This window comes from Gambusia affinis, linkage group LG23, assembly GCF_019740435.1.
Source record: "Gambusia affinis linkage group LG23, SWU_Gaff_1.0, whole genome shotgun sequence".
Lineage (NCBI taxonomy): Eukaryota > Metazoa > Chordata > Actinopteri > Cyprinodontiformes > Poeciliidae > Gambusia > Gambusia affinis.
The window spans coordinates 11,100,846-11,117,453 of NC_057890.1; the positions used below are offsets into that span (position 1 = coordinate 11,100,846).

At 37.2% G+C, this 16,608-nt stretch overlaps 1 protein-coding gene across 1 annotated transcript in view; it reads right to left on the reverse strand.

The window, feature by feature from the left end:
* Window positions 1-16,608, reverse strand: part of plxna4 (plexin A4) — a 268,637-nt gene that overhangs the window by 105,363 nt on the left and 146,666 nt on the right. Inside the window, exons 5-6 of the mRNA XM_044108055.1 lie at window positions 14,947-15,047; window positions 2,797-2,920 (exon numbers count right to left, since the gene is read on the reverse strand). Of these exons, the coding sequence (XP_043963990.1) occupies window positions 2,797-2,920; window positions 14,947-15,047 (225 nt within the window). The remainder of the gene's footprint in view (window positions 1-2,796; window positions 2,921-14,946; window positions 15,048-16,608) is intronic.

Here is a 16,608-nt window from a genome sequence, read left to right on the forward strand (position 1 = left end):
AACAACTGCTGAAAGTAACTAAAAAGTTACTTTTAATGTAACTTAGTTACTTCCCAAATCAAGTAGTCAGTAATCTAACTAAGTTACTTTTTCCAGGAGTAATCAGTAGTCCGATTAAAGTTACTTTTTCAAAGTAACTATGCCATCACTGGAAATAATAGTGAATAAACTGCTAGTAATTATGATTCTGAAATGTATTCAGATGACCTTAGATCAACAGACATAGAGGCCTTGGTGGTGTTGTAAAGAACACATCTTCAATAAGCGAAATCACAGTGAGAATTATTTTCAAGAAGAAAATCCTATGAGACAGACTATAGGAAGGACATGTCCTTGCTTTTAATCAGAGATTCCTCTGCCGTATCTCTCCAAACACATTAAATAACCTAAAGGTCAAGTTATGGCCACTGCCTGTTTGGCTGAAACCTCTGCAGAGCATTCAGCGGAATGGTAAATGTGTGCAGAAAGGTTAAGCACTCAGCAGCATTGCACCGGCACCCATGAATATTATTAGACTGATTCAGAGGTATGTTTCTGACAATCAGCAGCTCACGTTTGACCTTCTGAGGAATGCAGATGAAAACAGTCTTTCTGGTCTGGGAGAACTAAATAAAATATTCACTTGATCTGGGAGATTCAAAGTCAGTTCTAAAAGACCATGTGAAATTAAAATAAACTAGCAAGATCAATATTTATAACATTTAGTAGCAACTAAAAATGCTTCTAAAAAAATAGAAAAACTGCAATATAGTGGAGAAATAAAGTAGACTTTCAACTGCTTTGAAATGTAGCTAAAAATGTCTCAACAATCAAAGTGGTGAAAATGACCAAAAAAAAAACCTTAGAATACACTGATGCATTTTAAATAGCTGAAAATACATAAATTAAGCCACAAGCCACAATATGGTTCAACCCAACATGTCAAACTGTTAAAACAAAAATAAAACTATGTAAAAAACAATAGAATAAAGTCCAACTTTGTGTAATTTAACTGAACTTTTTTTACAAATAGCTTTTTCTTACAGATAAAATTCTAAAATCTTTTATGAGCATTTGTGATTAAGTTCTCCTTGGCCAATATAAGCCACTAGGTTAGGAAACGTTTACACATATGCAATTTAAGCTCACCTTATGTGAAAGGTTCAGACTGTTGGGGATTAAACAATTTAACTGCATCAGATATTTAGAATTTGGAGATAGATACTCCATTTATGCTCTTCTGCAAAAGCAGTTTATTTTCTTCAGAAAAATGGCTCCTGTTCTACAATCCTGGTTAGACATTAACTACAGCTCTAGGTACACATATCGATATACCTGAACAGGTAAAAACTTGGCCTGCTAACTTGCATTTCAGAGTCATGCCTCCAGCAGCTAAATCTGTTTAATTTAGCTGCAAGAACACATAAAAACAAAGCTGTGCTAAACTGTATGCTTGTAAAGATTGCAGCTATTTGCTTGAAGAGTATTTCAGGAGCTGGAACTGAAAATTGTGAGGTCAGGATTTAAAGGATTGGTGTTGACAGACAGTAAAATGATATAAAGCAGTATTGGAAAGTTAACACCATGTAGTCAATAGTACTTAAAGCCCAATTACACTGTAGTACAAATTATGTTTAAGAGGGTGATATTGTGAATCTGCCAGACAGGGTTTTCTCACTTGCAACATATTCAGCCATCATCACAATTTACTGCAAGGTGGTGCTGTTAAAGGAAATGCTTGAATGCTTGCTAGGAGTGTTTTCCTGCTGAATAAACAGATATATTCAATTGCTGCTAATAAAACACCAGAAGAAGTGCCTATATTTTTGTACAAACTCAAGCATTTGCTCTTTAAACTGAAAAGTGCTTAAAGATTGAGCTTTCCTGTGAATCAATAGCACTTAGTTGCACACCCACAGTTACTAATACCTTGTTTAAATTTTTGTGAAATGGAATTAAATAGCTTCTAGCCTAAATATTCTAGTCCAGGAAAATTAGACTATATTCTACATTTACTTTGTGTATTTTAATATGACATCAGAAAAAAATAGGTTTGATATGCCCCAGTAGGCTATTTTTGGATTAATATCCAGTGTTTTGTGGTGCTGTTTAACGTTAATCTTGTTGGTCTGAAACTAAGCTGCCATTGCTTCCTGATACTTTGCCATTGTCTTCTTGAAACACACTTTCAAAGTGTCTTTCTTATTTAACATAATTCAATATGACCTCTACATGCTCTAATGTACTCAAACTGATCCACAATTATGTGAGAAATATGCCTTACAGCATAGTATCAGACATTTTCCTATAGCATGACACAAGCACCACAATGCTTTATAGTGTATAGGAGCTTGAATACAACATTTCCAGTACAATTCAATAATCTTATTTCACCAGTCCACAAAATGTTATGACTCTTCTCTTTAGGTCAGTCAATGTCTTCATTGGTAAACTGAATCCTCTTCATTACATGTTTTTTTTCCCACAAGAATGGGATTTTCTGGAGACATATTAATATGCCAATCCTTTAGATGTTTCCCTTCTTCAAGAAACTGAACAATGTTCACAATGACCCATTTAACTCAAATTTGTTGCCTTTGTCCTTAAACAAGGACCAAATATTTTTTTTTAAATTGAACAACCTCACTGCCATTATTCTGAGCACACCCCTTCAATTACTGATTCAGTAACAGAGTCGGCAGCCTGTGCATCATTAGAGCACAAATATTCTTGATTATAGTTGATGACATGGTAAAAACTTGTCAAGAGTTTCTCTTTCAGAAGAAGTAATGCATGTGTTCATTTCCATCTACTCACCGTGACACTAAACTGGGACACTGATATGTTGTTCGGGTGGACACTTAGTCGCACACACTGCTTGATGTCTGAAGCAAAGCGCCGGGGTTCTGATGAGCGCTCACATTTCTCCTTTCTGGCACACCTGAAAGGAAAGGGGGAAAAAACAGGAGGGGTTGTTATTCTGGGATGAAAAATGGACACGCATCCGAATGAACACAGTAACCTGATCAAGGCTTAGTCTTTTCTACCTGTTGGCATCTGGTGAAAAAAAGGAATGTCCCAAACCCTCTCAGACAAGGTCTATTGGAAACATTTATCATATTTCCTCTCTGGAAACGTACCAACTACTGTGGGTGGGAGCAGTTGTATTTAAAACAAAGGTTGCTCTATATGTGGAAGTAGAGCCAGCCCATTGGGAAAGAGGTTTCCCGTGCTTTTGTGCAGCAACCTTAATAACTGGCATTCATGGGCAATGCCAAATGCAGGTGGAAAGGTGGATGCTAATGGGGGTAAGTAGGATAGATTACCCCAGTTCTTAATACCAAACCAGGTGGCCTGGTCCAGTTTGTTACAGTGGTTTGAGGAAAAGGAGGGACAGAAGTTTTGTGCTTAAGGTGGAATTTACCGACTCTTGTTCTTAATTACAATCCCTTGGTAGACAGAAAGGGCATTCCCCATTTAGACTGGAAGAAAACTGCCATTCATTCTAACAAACCTACTGTTGCAAGCTTTTACATAAAAACATATTTTTTTGTTGTTGCTATATGTATACATTGCAAGAAAGCATCAAGCTGCAAACTTTTATACATGCATTCCTTTTTGTAAATTTGTTTCTGTTTAATCATATTCGGATTTAGTAAAAAATCTTACTGTGCAATTAAGAACCTGGAAAATCTAGGTAGGTCTAAAAAACTCAGAGGAAAAAAATGATTGGGTGTAAGAGGTCACAAAATATAGAGTTGAAATCTGCCGCAAGGAAACTTTCAGACTTTAAGGAGGGAGGATTTTGATCTGACAAGAGTATTGTAAAGATGTTAAACGGCCTAACATGACACAAAGAAGAGAAAAAAAATCAGTTAGAGTGAGAGAGCTTGAGCAGGAGGAAGAGGAAAGAATGCAGGGAAGAGAAAGATAGCAAAAAAAAGAGTTTAGATTTAAAGGAATACAGCCATTGTTGGCTGTCTGTGAAGCTTTTCCTGCTAAGCCGGTTTCAGTAGGGGTTTAATCGCTTCAGGTTTCTTTGTGCTCCTATCACTGGTGACTGTGCCTTTCCTTTGTACCGATTTAATAGGAACACATCATTTGAACAGCCTCAGGCAAACAAGCCAAATATAAAAATCCACAAATGCAGACATTCAACAGTCACGAAAGAAAGAGATTAATTTCTTTAATATAATTGTGTGTGTTGTTTACACAGAGCTGCATAATAATTTTGCAATAAAATTCTGAATGATCATGAGTGTTTCGATAAAAAGTACCTTTCAAAAATAGTCATATTGCAAAACTTTGTACATGGACATGTAAAACATGATTTTGTGTGAACTTGCAACGTTTCTCAGGAAGTTAATCATATGACCCAACAAGTCTTAATCACAAGTACAATTTTACAATTTATCTTTTTCTAACTGCAAGACAGTTTCGCACATTACTTATACAATGCAGCAGATAAAGTTCTGGAAAGCATTAAGGTGATAACATGTAACAGGCCATGTTATGTCAAATAAATAAAAGCTAGGATAAAAGGCACTGTTAAAACTAAATTAGAATTAAGGCCACAGTAAAAATAAAATATGCAGTTACTTTTAAAAACAAGTAAAAGCTTCATTACTTTAATGGTATCCCTCCAGTTCCAGTTTTTTATTTCCATGCGGTTTGGTTTTTAACATCAAACAGAAAGAAGTGAATTTAAATGTTGATGCCTTTCCAGTTTTAGTTTTGCATACGAGTACAAACCTGAAAGAAATATCAGATGGCATTCTGATTCACAATACATGTGCTCAGGACTGAAAAATTAACTAAGGGGTTTGCAGAAGGATATACAAGTCAGGTTTATGACACCATCTGTTAGAGTCTACAGACTATAAACCACCAAGAACAGATGATGATCCAGAAACAAAGTTGAAGGAGGTAACGTTTAGGGGTTATTCTCCATTTCAGTGAAAATAACGCTAGCCAAGGTTTTAAGTTTAGTCATCTTCTTAGAGTTGTATGTTTCTTACACTAAGACAAAAAGACATAATGAGGCAATCAGAAGGGAAGAAAACCAGGGAATGTTAATCATCACCTTGTCTCTTTCCCTTAAAACTGTTGTTTTCGTTGTGCAAACATACAGTAAGTATTACATCCCAAATTCACCTAACAGTGTTTTTTACTCCTGTCACACCTTGCAACAAAAAATTTCATGAACATGTAAATTGTCTTATTTCGTCTGAGCCAACACTCATGTGTTTGTATGGTGTGAATAATGCATGCAGCCTTGTGCTCTACTCAATACGATAACTACAAAGCTTAGCTTTAGCCTGGCAGAGGGCAAGTAAAACCTGGCTGACCACCAGGACTTATGTTACACAGAGGAAAACCCTAAATAGTATCTGCCAAAAAATGCAAAATAAGATGTGTTGTCTCATTTTAAAGAAATTACTGTACCGGCATAATGTGATGACAAGTGCTTAATCAAGAATGTTCCCAAGTATCCTGTGTTGTTGTACAAAGTTAAGCACACACAGTAGCTATACACACAGTTACATTTTTATGTGAAATGCACACATAATATAATAGATTAAGGAGGCGGCTATTACCAAGGCAAAACACTGGATAAGAATTTTCAATTACTATCTACAGAGACAAGGCAAAAAAGGCTTAATTTATAACAATTTGCAACACAGCCCTCTGTAAACACTATTAAATAAACTGTTTAGCAAACCAAATCAAAGCAATTTAGATTGTAAATAGTAGCCATAAAAAACACTGATACTGGGCATCGTTTTGTCCACCATCTCTTCATGTGGTTCTTAAACGCCGCTGCTATGCCGAGCGTCATGCCCAGTTTGGCTGGGCATGACGCATTGTGAGGAGGCAAGCTGAATTGATTAGATCAACTGAATAAAAACTAATCAGCCTTTGATAAGGTGACACAATTAGAGAAACTGAAAAAAGGGCAAGAAAAAAATATGTATATTTATATATAGTGGTGTTTTGATGCCCAACAAATCTCCTCCAATATTCCTCAAAAACTAATTGAGTATCCATGAGGCAGAGTTTGCATGTCTCAGGAGAGGTGGAGGAAAAGATTATCCTAAAGAGAGAGCAGCAGTATCTGGCCATGCGAGGCTCCAGGTGTAATGCATACCTAATGAAAGGCTTGGAGAAGGTCAAACAGGCTGTGAAATGAAAGCTATTAAATTCCCACAAAGCTGTGGTCCAGCCATCCTCAGCTCCATCAAATACCTGTGTCAGGAAAATGTGCACAAATGCTTGAAATTATACACACATCCATTAACCTATACAGTCCATGTTGGAAGAAGGTCTGTGTGGAAGTAAAATATTATTTTTTAAACAATTCTGGTTAAATATAGGAAAAAAAGAGAGAAAAAAAACAACAACCACAGTAATACTGTATGGTCGTGGAAATATTATTTTAGATTATAAATGGGTTTTGGATCTTTACAGCATTTGGGATAAATCAATGCACAATAAATAGGTACCCAGTAGCTCAGCTGAAACCTAATTATCATACTACCCATGCATCATCACACATTGCTCAGAATCCTAGATATACTCAGAGCCTCTGGCGTAATAGGTTACTTTTGAAGGAGTTGTGTCATAAACATTTAATCTTCCAACACACTGCATGGCTGCATTTTCTCCTATATGTGTGACCAAAGGCACATGAATGTGTGGAACCTACATAAACATATATGTTCTTCTGTCATTAAACACAAAATGTTATGCAAAATTCCAAAAAATAAACGAACTAAAAAAAAAAAACGTCCAGCCATTTTTGAGGCAATACGTGTATGTTTTGTTGATATCTGGAAAACGAGTCGTTTCAAAAACCTCCCAATTATTGAGTCGCCATCGTCAGGCACTGCTGTGTTACCTAGCAACCCTGGCCTTGTCAAATCCTTCACCAACCCAAGCTGAGCTGCACTGTCTTCATTATTAGCAGAGGAGCACATTTGGTCAGCTAGTTTTTCTGTTGTAAACACTGTAAAATGGCTACTATTGCTCGCTCTAATGAGCATGTATCCATTCAAATTCTACCCATCACAATGAAGAAAACTGCATGGCTTTGTTTTATTTTAAACAGTGATCCTATTATCACAATAGAAAACGGAAATTATGGAAATGGCAAAGTTTCCTTAATTTCACCTAAATAAATAAATAAATAAAATTTATGCCTGCTTTAGAGTTAAAAATTAGAGTTAAGCTCTGAGGCACTCCAGGCTGGGATATGAATGGTGTAACATTTCAAACCACTGGTGGGTCTGTTTCCAATGTCCAATCCACATTGCTGAAGGAAATTGTAGTTTACAAAAGTGGCTTCATGCTTTTGAAACTCTCAAAAACTATCAACTGTACGGCAGGATTTACCAAACCATCTCGACTGAAGGACAGTTCTGTCCTTGCTACTTGTAATTCAACTTGAAATATCCCATTCAGAAGCTGCTTCTTTCATCCTCAATGGTTGTGCAGTAGGCTTTGCTCCTTCTGTGTCTAACTCAGGGCCAAAACAGACAGAATTGACCAGGTGAAATATATTTTGCATGAAATGTAACAAACAGTGTTTTGTATAGCCCATAGATGTATCCCAACTAATTCAGTGAAGCTCATAGGTCCCTTTAAGTGTGGTTGTCCACACAGCATCCTGAAATTTGCATGTAGGAAATGGTGGAAGAGTCATTATCCAGCCCACTGACCATGACCGTGTTACTCCAGTTTTTGTGGACACACGCTAAGGCTTGCAAATCAACCAACTCATGACATAAAACCTCTCTCGTAGCAGCACACGAAAATTACAGAGTGGCAGCTTCTAGGTGTAGAAATCTCCAATCCTGCTCATGAAAGAACCCCTTCTGGGCAAAAAATTATACTGTTAAAGTTATTTTGAAGGTTAGCAATTTGTCATGAAACTCTCTTTCAATGTGCCTGCATCAAATATAGGCTAGTTTATTTTGAAAAGCTCATATTATCACATATATTCTTAAGGGAAAAAATCCAATTCATGTTCAATTAAATCAGTTAAATTATGACAATTGCGAAGTCAATTTCAGGTTTAATTACTAACAATCAAATATAATTCCACTAACTTAACATAAGCTCACTTGGTAAAAACTTTTAATTTTAGGACACAGGCTACATCAAGTTATTGACGTTACTTGTATTTTGTTTGTAATGATCTCTGTTATTTAACAGTAGACCTCCAAAATGAGACTATAAAAGATTTTCTCATATAATCTATTGCCATAATGGTAAGAATCTGGAAGTCATTAAACTTAGCTTAAAGTGTTTAGCTTTCACATTCATTTTATATAATAACAGCCTACTACACCCACTACTGGCCATAAGACGGTAATTTTGGTAACAATGTTATCTGACAAGGCCACTTAAAGATCAATTAAGATTAGCATTGGATTATGTATTTTGGTGAATATTATGTGTCCATAGAAGATGCAATGTAATACATGCAAAATGGCTTGTCCAATATTCAGAAACATTTTCAATCATTGACAAGTTGAGCAACAGATGTGTAAGCAGAGTTTACCTCTTCATCTTTAACTGGAGATTCAATTATGATCCCAGCCAGAGGATTTCTAATCTACCTTTCTATTGTGGTATGAATTTTTATAAGCCTTTTAACCTGACATTCAGTGCAGTGGCCTCATCATTTGGAATACATAATCGTATATCTTCACTTCCTTTGACTGTCACCACATCTCTCCTTCATCGTCCCTGTCTCATGTCAGTCCAGTTCATGCTCTACTGGGCAAAAGCAAGGCAACTAAACCCACTCTGAGAGTGAGTGAGTGTGTGTATGTCCATTTTCCAGTGCTTGTGCATTTTTGTGTGTGCTAGAGTGACAATAGGTGACAGTGAGAAATGGTCCTGACTTCAAAGTGAACGTGCAGCTGTTTGGTGTGTGCTTTGGAGTGTGTGCTGCTGGTAGATGGGTTGGCATTGTGTATGTGAGAGAATGATTCAGTGTGTGTTCTCACACAACGATGGTGGCAGTTCAGAGTGGATGCACAGCACTCGGTTCCATCCTGATGCCCCTGTCACTTCTTGGCCTTGTTCCCTTCTCTCAACCTTTCTTAGGACCCACCAGGAGATGCCAGTTGAAGGTAGGGGGAGAAACTAGTCTCTCATACACAAGGGGCATCTACCCTCCCTTGGGCACGGATATCACCTCAGTGCCGTGGGATCGTAGAATCTCAACATCAAAGCCACAAGTTTGAGAAAGTTGAACTTTTTATATGGCCAAGACATTGACAAGAAGATTTAGGAATAACTTTTTTGCTTTCAAAATATTTTGTTCAGATAAACCTTGACAAAATGTAGATGTCAAAGTTACATGCAACAAATAGGAGGGAAACAGTAACACAAATCTATATTTCAAAACAGGTTACTTACACTGATCAAACCTAAACTGGGTTCTTCTGGATTTAAAAGAGATTCTTTAAAATACATTTTGTGAATGATAAAGCATTTACACTATTTGGGAAAATAGATAATTTGTTGGATACTTTTTGACATTAAGATTACCAAAGAAGAAGGCAATAACAAATATGTTAAATAACAAATATATTAGAACAGCAAGAAATTAGACAATCACAGAATCAGAATGAATCAGCATTTCATACTTTACCATACCCTATTATCTATATTTTTGTCATCTATTCTTACCCCATTATGACCATTTGAGTGCACAACATTGACCTGGTTGGGTTTTTATTATTTGTTTTATTTCCACAAATCATGATAACAACAACTGGCTCCACAGTTGAATAGTTGATAGCACTGTTGCCCTAAAGCAGGCCCAGGATTTGAATCTCTACCTTTGGTGTTTCTGAATGAAGTTTGGAGGCTCTGTTCTTCACATATATGTACTGGTCCATAGGGACCCTGGTCATTTCTTTTTCATCTGTATGTCTAACACTTGTGGAAACTGGTGTGTAATATCAGAAAACTTAACATGCCTGCGCCAGTTCTTGATTAGGACCATTTAAGTGATTATTTGGGGTCGTAAAATCAAACTAACAAGTGCCATTTTCATGTAAATAAACTCAAAAAATTAGGCTGGTGTTAGATGTAAATCTTTCTATTTTTATTTTTTGGGTGAACATTATCTAACCTTGGCTGTAGTGTATGTAAGTGGATTTGAAACTGTCTCCAGGGGAGCCAAGTGGTCACCTTACCCGGATCCAAGAAGCTGGTAGCAGTTAATTATGGCTTTTCAGTTTAATTAGCATTAGTTTGGCATGCCACAATAATGAGCATAGTAAAGAAATGGATAGCTATGATGACAGTGACAGCTATTGGTGAAGCAGAATTAATGAAAGCAATAGAGGATTCGAGGAGAGATAGAGCAATGGATCTGCCAATTAGCTTTTCCTTCTAAAAGGTTATTTGACAGAACCTTAGATGTCTCTGAAATACAAAGGTTTGAGCAGAAAAATCCCCTCCAGACTTAAAAAAAAAATGTATCAAGTTTTTCAGGTATCTTCTTGTGACTTGCTAAAGTTTACACTTTTCTTAGCAGGCAGGTGCATGACTGGGTATTTATAGAGGGGTAATTGTATGATTATAAAACCAGCAAGGATGCAAAGTTTACAAAAAGCATTTTTGCCCTTATCTTTTTATGTTATCTGAACTACCACCAAGTTTGAACTAAAATTAAAATCCACAGACATTCCGGAATGCAATAAACATTGAGGGCAACTGATTTGTACCTACTGAACTTCTGATTCCATTAATGCATCCTGTCAAAAGAGAAGATGCATTTGTCCAAGTCTGGAGGCAGAGGTGACTACCATCTTTTCTACTCTTGATGTAGGATCAATACTTATGAGTGTTTGAAATTGACAGAACCTAAGTAGGAAGCAATGAGAACGCTTAAGGGGAAAATGATTTCTGAATCCAAAACTCAGTGCCAATCACAAAAAGAAATAATTTCAAATGATGACTTTCAACAATAAAGGATTAAACAAATTAATGTGTAATTAACTTGAAATAAAATCTATTGTACGCTAAAGCCTGATGGTTAGATTTTGTGGATGACATAGGAACTAGAGTAATAGAGAAATAAAAAGGCAAAAAAGCTATCACAACCAACCGGAGATCAAGATATGCAATAAAATTATGAATGTAAAGATATTGTAAAATTATAGTCACTTTTTCCAAATAGATACTGATAAGACTGGGTATAATTTGCGATACTCTCAATATGCATGACAACTGTGATGACAATCATTTTGACAAATATGGTCTCCAATCTGTCTAGCAGTCATGCACTACAGGCATCTTGACATGCTAGTTAACCACTTACAAATTGACAGCTGACAGAGCAACATTAGGGGAGGAAACATATCCACAACATGGCTGGAGGATCTCTGGTATATTGGTTCTCAGTAGGAGAGCCGCTGTCTTACTTGGAGGGAATAAAGTGTGGATGGAAGTTGGAGAAAAACTAACTCGCCATATCAGCCTTGTGATGTAAGCAAAATCAGTGAGACATGAATTTATTGAGTTTGGATGTGTAAATTACAAAAAAGAAAAAACAAATTTTTTTTCAAGAATTACAAATAAACTGCAATTTATTAACACTAGTTAGGTTAACAATGTGTACAATGAGGACCTGCAACTCCAGTCCTCCAGGGACGATGTCCTGCAAATTGAGTCAGGCTCTGAAACGCCTGAATCAAAAGACTTACTTACCTCCTCAGCCTACTTTACAAAATCCTGGTCATTAAACATTCTTTTGATTCCCTTGTGTTGTGTCTACAGGTTGCAGGACACTGGCCTTCGAGGACAGGAATTATAGGGTCATAATAAAACTCTATAATTCAATTATAAAACTCTATAATTCAATTATAGAGTTTTATTATAATTTATTATGTTGGAGTCAAAAACTCCATTTCATGCAGTTGAATATCCAGTTTTAAACAAAGTAAATATTTATGTGAATATGTGAAAGCAGGTACTAAACATCCCTTAGATGGGCATGAATTGATGTTAGGTTGGTACCAAATGACCTGCACTGGTTAGTTTATCTTCCAATCACAATATTTGAAATGGCAAAGGGCAAAATGGCTGACAGCCTTCTGACATTACAAACTAAATAACATTAAATTGTTTTCTTAATGTAAAAGCAAATAAATCTTTTTATACACCTAGTCTTCTACATGAGCCCTTTTCCCTCTACTTACTGACAGAATGTGACTTCCAATGTGAGTGGTAAAAGGTGAAAAGCAAGGCAATGTTGAAAACTAGGCAGTGATGTGGGTCAAAACCTTCCTTTCAAATGCTTAGTTAGCCACACATTAACATAAGCATGCACATCTCGGCATAAGCAGACCAAGACAGTTTAGTTGACAGGTGAACCTCCAGTTTTGCAAGATGGAGTAAGGTCTTACTGGAAGACTGTAAATCTGGTACAAATTTCACTTAGGGCTCAAACACACAAATGATTTACAGTTGGTGGAATAGAAACAATCACATGTCTTTACAAAAACCCACAAACTTGTTCAGAGTCAAACATGTGTGACATTGATGACATTTTTAAAATAAATGATTGGTATTTGTCAAGTATGAGTGCTATCAAAGAAGCAGGCACACACTCCTGCTGATTTTCTCTCCTGTAATATTGATTGCCTTCTTGCTCTTGCCCCGGTGTTCTCGCTAACAGCTCCTCTCACCGATCTATAGAGTAAATAAAGGCAATACTGATGGAGGAAGAGGAAAGTGAGTGTGTGTGGATGAGAGAGGAAGATAGTAAAACGGAGAGAGAGAGAGAGAGAGCATGCAATTCTGTTTTTTTCCTCAGAGCCGTGAGGTGATTTCAAGGTTGATTGGAACAACAAACTATCTGGAGGAACACTTTTAAAGTGGAACGGCTTGCTGTCCTTCCCCACAACCATTTTCCCTCCAGCACAAAGTGTGTGTGTGGGTGGCAGACAGATATTTCTTTGTGTTTTGGTCTTTCTTTCTATATATTCTGAAAGATTAATTGTTTATGCTATTGCCTTTGATTCTATAGTGAAATATGTTTAACCTTGGATATGACGAAGTATTTATTTTATATATAAAAGCCTTTCACAAGACGGTTTGAACACAGAACACTTCCATTATAATTCACAAAATTTAATTGGCCTTTTGTCAAAAGCCCTGCAGACTGTGCCAGGAGGCTTAATGCATCAAGTTTCTGTCATTCATGTGAGGAGCTTGTTCAAATATGTTTTAGTAAGTCTTTATATAAAGACTTAATAAGTTTAGCCCATATTTTTTAGGTCTGCCATAAAAATGCAAAATTTTTTACTTAAATAAAAAAGTGGAAACTACATTCTGAGGACTCCTTCTAGGAGGATGCAGCAATATTTCTGGAGCTTTGGTGCAGTCAACACATATGAGCATGTTCATCCCGAACAATTTGTGAAAGCAACTAGGTTAAAACACCCAAGTATATTCCATAGGCACAATATACGCACCTCTACGTTGAATAATTTTTTAGCTTAAATTGCAGAACTACCCATATGACAAAAATAAAACCACTGTGTCCATTGATATTGACGCTTCAAGTGTGCACAGATGTTTCATTTTACAGAATTTTACAAAAATGCTTAAATAATAGAAAAATAGATCAATAGTTGGTCCAGTAAAATGCTGACAAAAGCAATTCCTTCTAAAACGTTTTTGTGACCCGGAAGTCTCTGGACAAATGAATTAATGATTCATGCAGGTACATGTTTGTGTACTGTTGCCTGTAACCTCAATTTTGAGCTCCATGATCCATTCACCATTCATCATAGTTCATTTCTACCTCAGGTATCTCATATGTATTCATTTTCTGTTTTTTCTTGCTCGACTTTCTTTCATTTATTCTTTATCCTCGATGTGACCTGACACTTTTTTTTGCACTCACTCACTCCCCAGTCTTGGAATATATGATCATCCTGAAACCATTTCTCTCCTTGTCATTCTAAGAATTTATTACCATCTATTCTTGACTGCTTTGCTTTCCACCTCTCTTTATTTGTCATCTTCTCATTCATCTTCTACTCTTCCCATCTTTATCTCTTCTTCCTTGTCCATGTTTCCTTATATCTAGGTTTCACAACGTTCCTCTCACTTCTTGCATTGCTTCCTTGCCCTCGTCACGTTTTCTCGGTGGTAGAAGGGATAACGGTGCTAAATGTACTGGTCTCAATGTCCCTCTCACTCACACACACACACGCGCCCACACACGCCGCCACTTTACCCTTGAGCTAGCACCAACACAAGAAACCAATTTTCAATTTACAGTGTAGTGGGAAAAAGTCTCTGCCCCCACCAAGCACCATCTCCCTCTGCAATCTTGAGGGAAAATGTGGGATGTTTGTGAATTTGTGCCCATCTTGGTGTACGTGCTTATGCATTTTGAGGGGAAAATGACAGAGACCTGCAATCTTATAAGAAAGGCCAAAGGTAGCAGGTTAGCAGGGTCAAGTAGGCATCTAAAGGTTAATGGGATCATCTCTGTGATTGCCAACAGTTTCCAGTATGAGCAAAATCTCTTACTTTCAAGGTTGGAGTGGTGCCAATTGGAACCCTTGGCAGTGCCCACCAGTGTCCATTCTCTCACCAGGCTCTTGTTTCAGGGCCGGTAAAGAATGCCAGTGGTTTAGTTGGGTAATGGATCTGAAGGGGTTTCTTGGCACAAAGCCCAATCCAGTAAGATAATCCAACAATTGGCCTGCACCGGCATAAGGTGCTCCTGAATCTTCTACGACCGGGAAGAATGGAGTGCTGGGCATGTGCTCAAACATCCCAGAGGCAGAGGGGGATATAACCCAAGTACAAAATCCTTCAACATGTGTACATGTCATATTACAGGACTGATAAAAAAAAGGAAAAACACAGATAAAAACTATATACGTTATATACAGAAGTGAAGACAAGCTGAGAGGTACTTACATATTGTGCAAAACACACCAGCCACAGTGAGGATCACCCGATCCAAGACATTCACTGCAGGTGGAGTACTGTCCACAAGCTTCCACCGGCACTCTTGACAGCTGGGGAAAAACAACCAAAAAAGAATTAAAATCAACAAACACATTCAAAGTAGCTCTAAGGAATTTTTTTGGTTAGGACTTCACAATATTAGAGAACATATTTAATGCTGGAAAAACTTTGTGTTGCTCCGAAAATGAAGCTCTTAAAGGCAGCCACATAACCACAAGACTGGACCTCAATGAACAAAATGCCTTTAAAGGCCATGTCTCCTCTTAAACCACAAACTTGCCTGTTTAAACTTTGCAAGCCGACCTCAAACAGGGAATATTAAAAAGATGAAAACGTCTGTGGATGGTTCTCAAATGAAGTTTACAAAAACAAAAGTCTGTTCCTGACCATTGGGATAATTTGTAAAGACATGTTTCAGCTTCCCTTTAAGCTATAACCTAAAATATTTGATAATAGGATCAATAGATGGTTTCTTCTGGTGTCTTCAAATTACTTTTTCAGTCACTTGTAATTTTTTTTGTGTTTTTTGCTCCTGTTTATTTTTGCATTTGCAGCTAAACTTTCAACTTCATTAAGATCCAACTGAGCATAATGTAAGTAATTTTAGCTTCTATCTCCAGTCTTAATATGTGTACAAATCTAAAACAGTGTAAACTTTACTATCCAAAAAAAAGCATGCAAATTATTTTGCAAGACATTTTTAACTAAAAATATTAGTGCATGACAGTTTTCATCTTTCTCCAATCCAGCAACTCCATATGGTAGAACTGGGTCACTAGGGATTAGCAGTCCATCTAAGATGATATATGGGCCTGCCAATTCAAACTGGCATTGACTGGCACTGATTGTCATGGACCTTAAGTGGTTCAGCACAAGGGGCAAAAGTGAGGTGGATCTCAGCTGTCCCTTCCTCTCATCACCATGACAACAACAGGCTACTAGCACTTTTGATTAAAGAGCCATCATTGGTGGATGACCGCTGTCACTCATGCTGCTCCCCGGCAGCCAGAAGAGAGACGAGATCCCCAGTGCTGGACTGATAAGATCAGGGTAAGGGGTTGATAAAGTGTCTCCTCTTACTAAGGTAGATATGACGTCAGTCTGAATAACAGGGGGTGAGGTTGACCCCCTAAAACAAGGGTCGGCAACTCCAGGCCTGGAGGGCCTGTGTCCTGCAACTTTTGTATCTCTACTTCATTAGCTGGACTCTGAAGAACTTGACTGCACTTAAGAGGTGAGTCAGCTGTTGGATTCAAGTGTGTTGGACCAGGGAGACATCTAAGAGTTGCAGGACACCGGCCCTCGAGGCCTGGAGTTGTCCACCCCTGCCCTAAAAGAACCTCAATTAACAGCTTTGGGGGGGAAAGCAGGCTAAAGGATTTGCCGGGTTACGTGAAATACATGAAATACAGTTACAATGTAATCTTGTTTCAGGATTTCAAACTGACTTTAGAACATACTTTATATTTTAATAATTTTAGAAAACTCACGTAAATATTCTAAAATAAATAAGGAACCTTGTGGTCTCCCTCTTTAGAGTGTACATAAAAAGTACAAGGTATTCTTGGATTTGTTTTCAAAGGCTAATATGACATTCAAATTCACACAGTT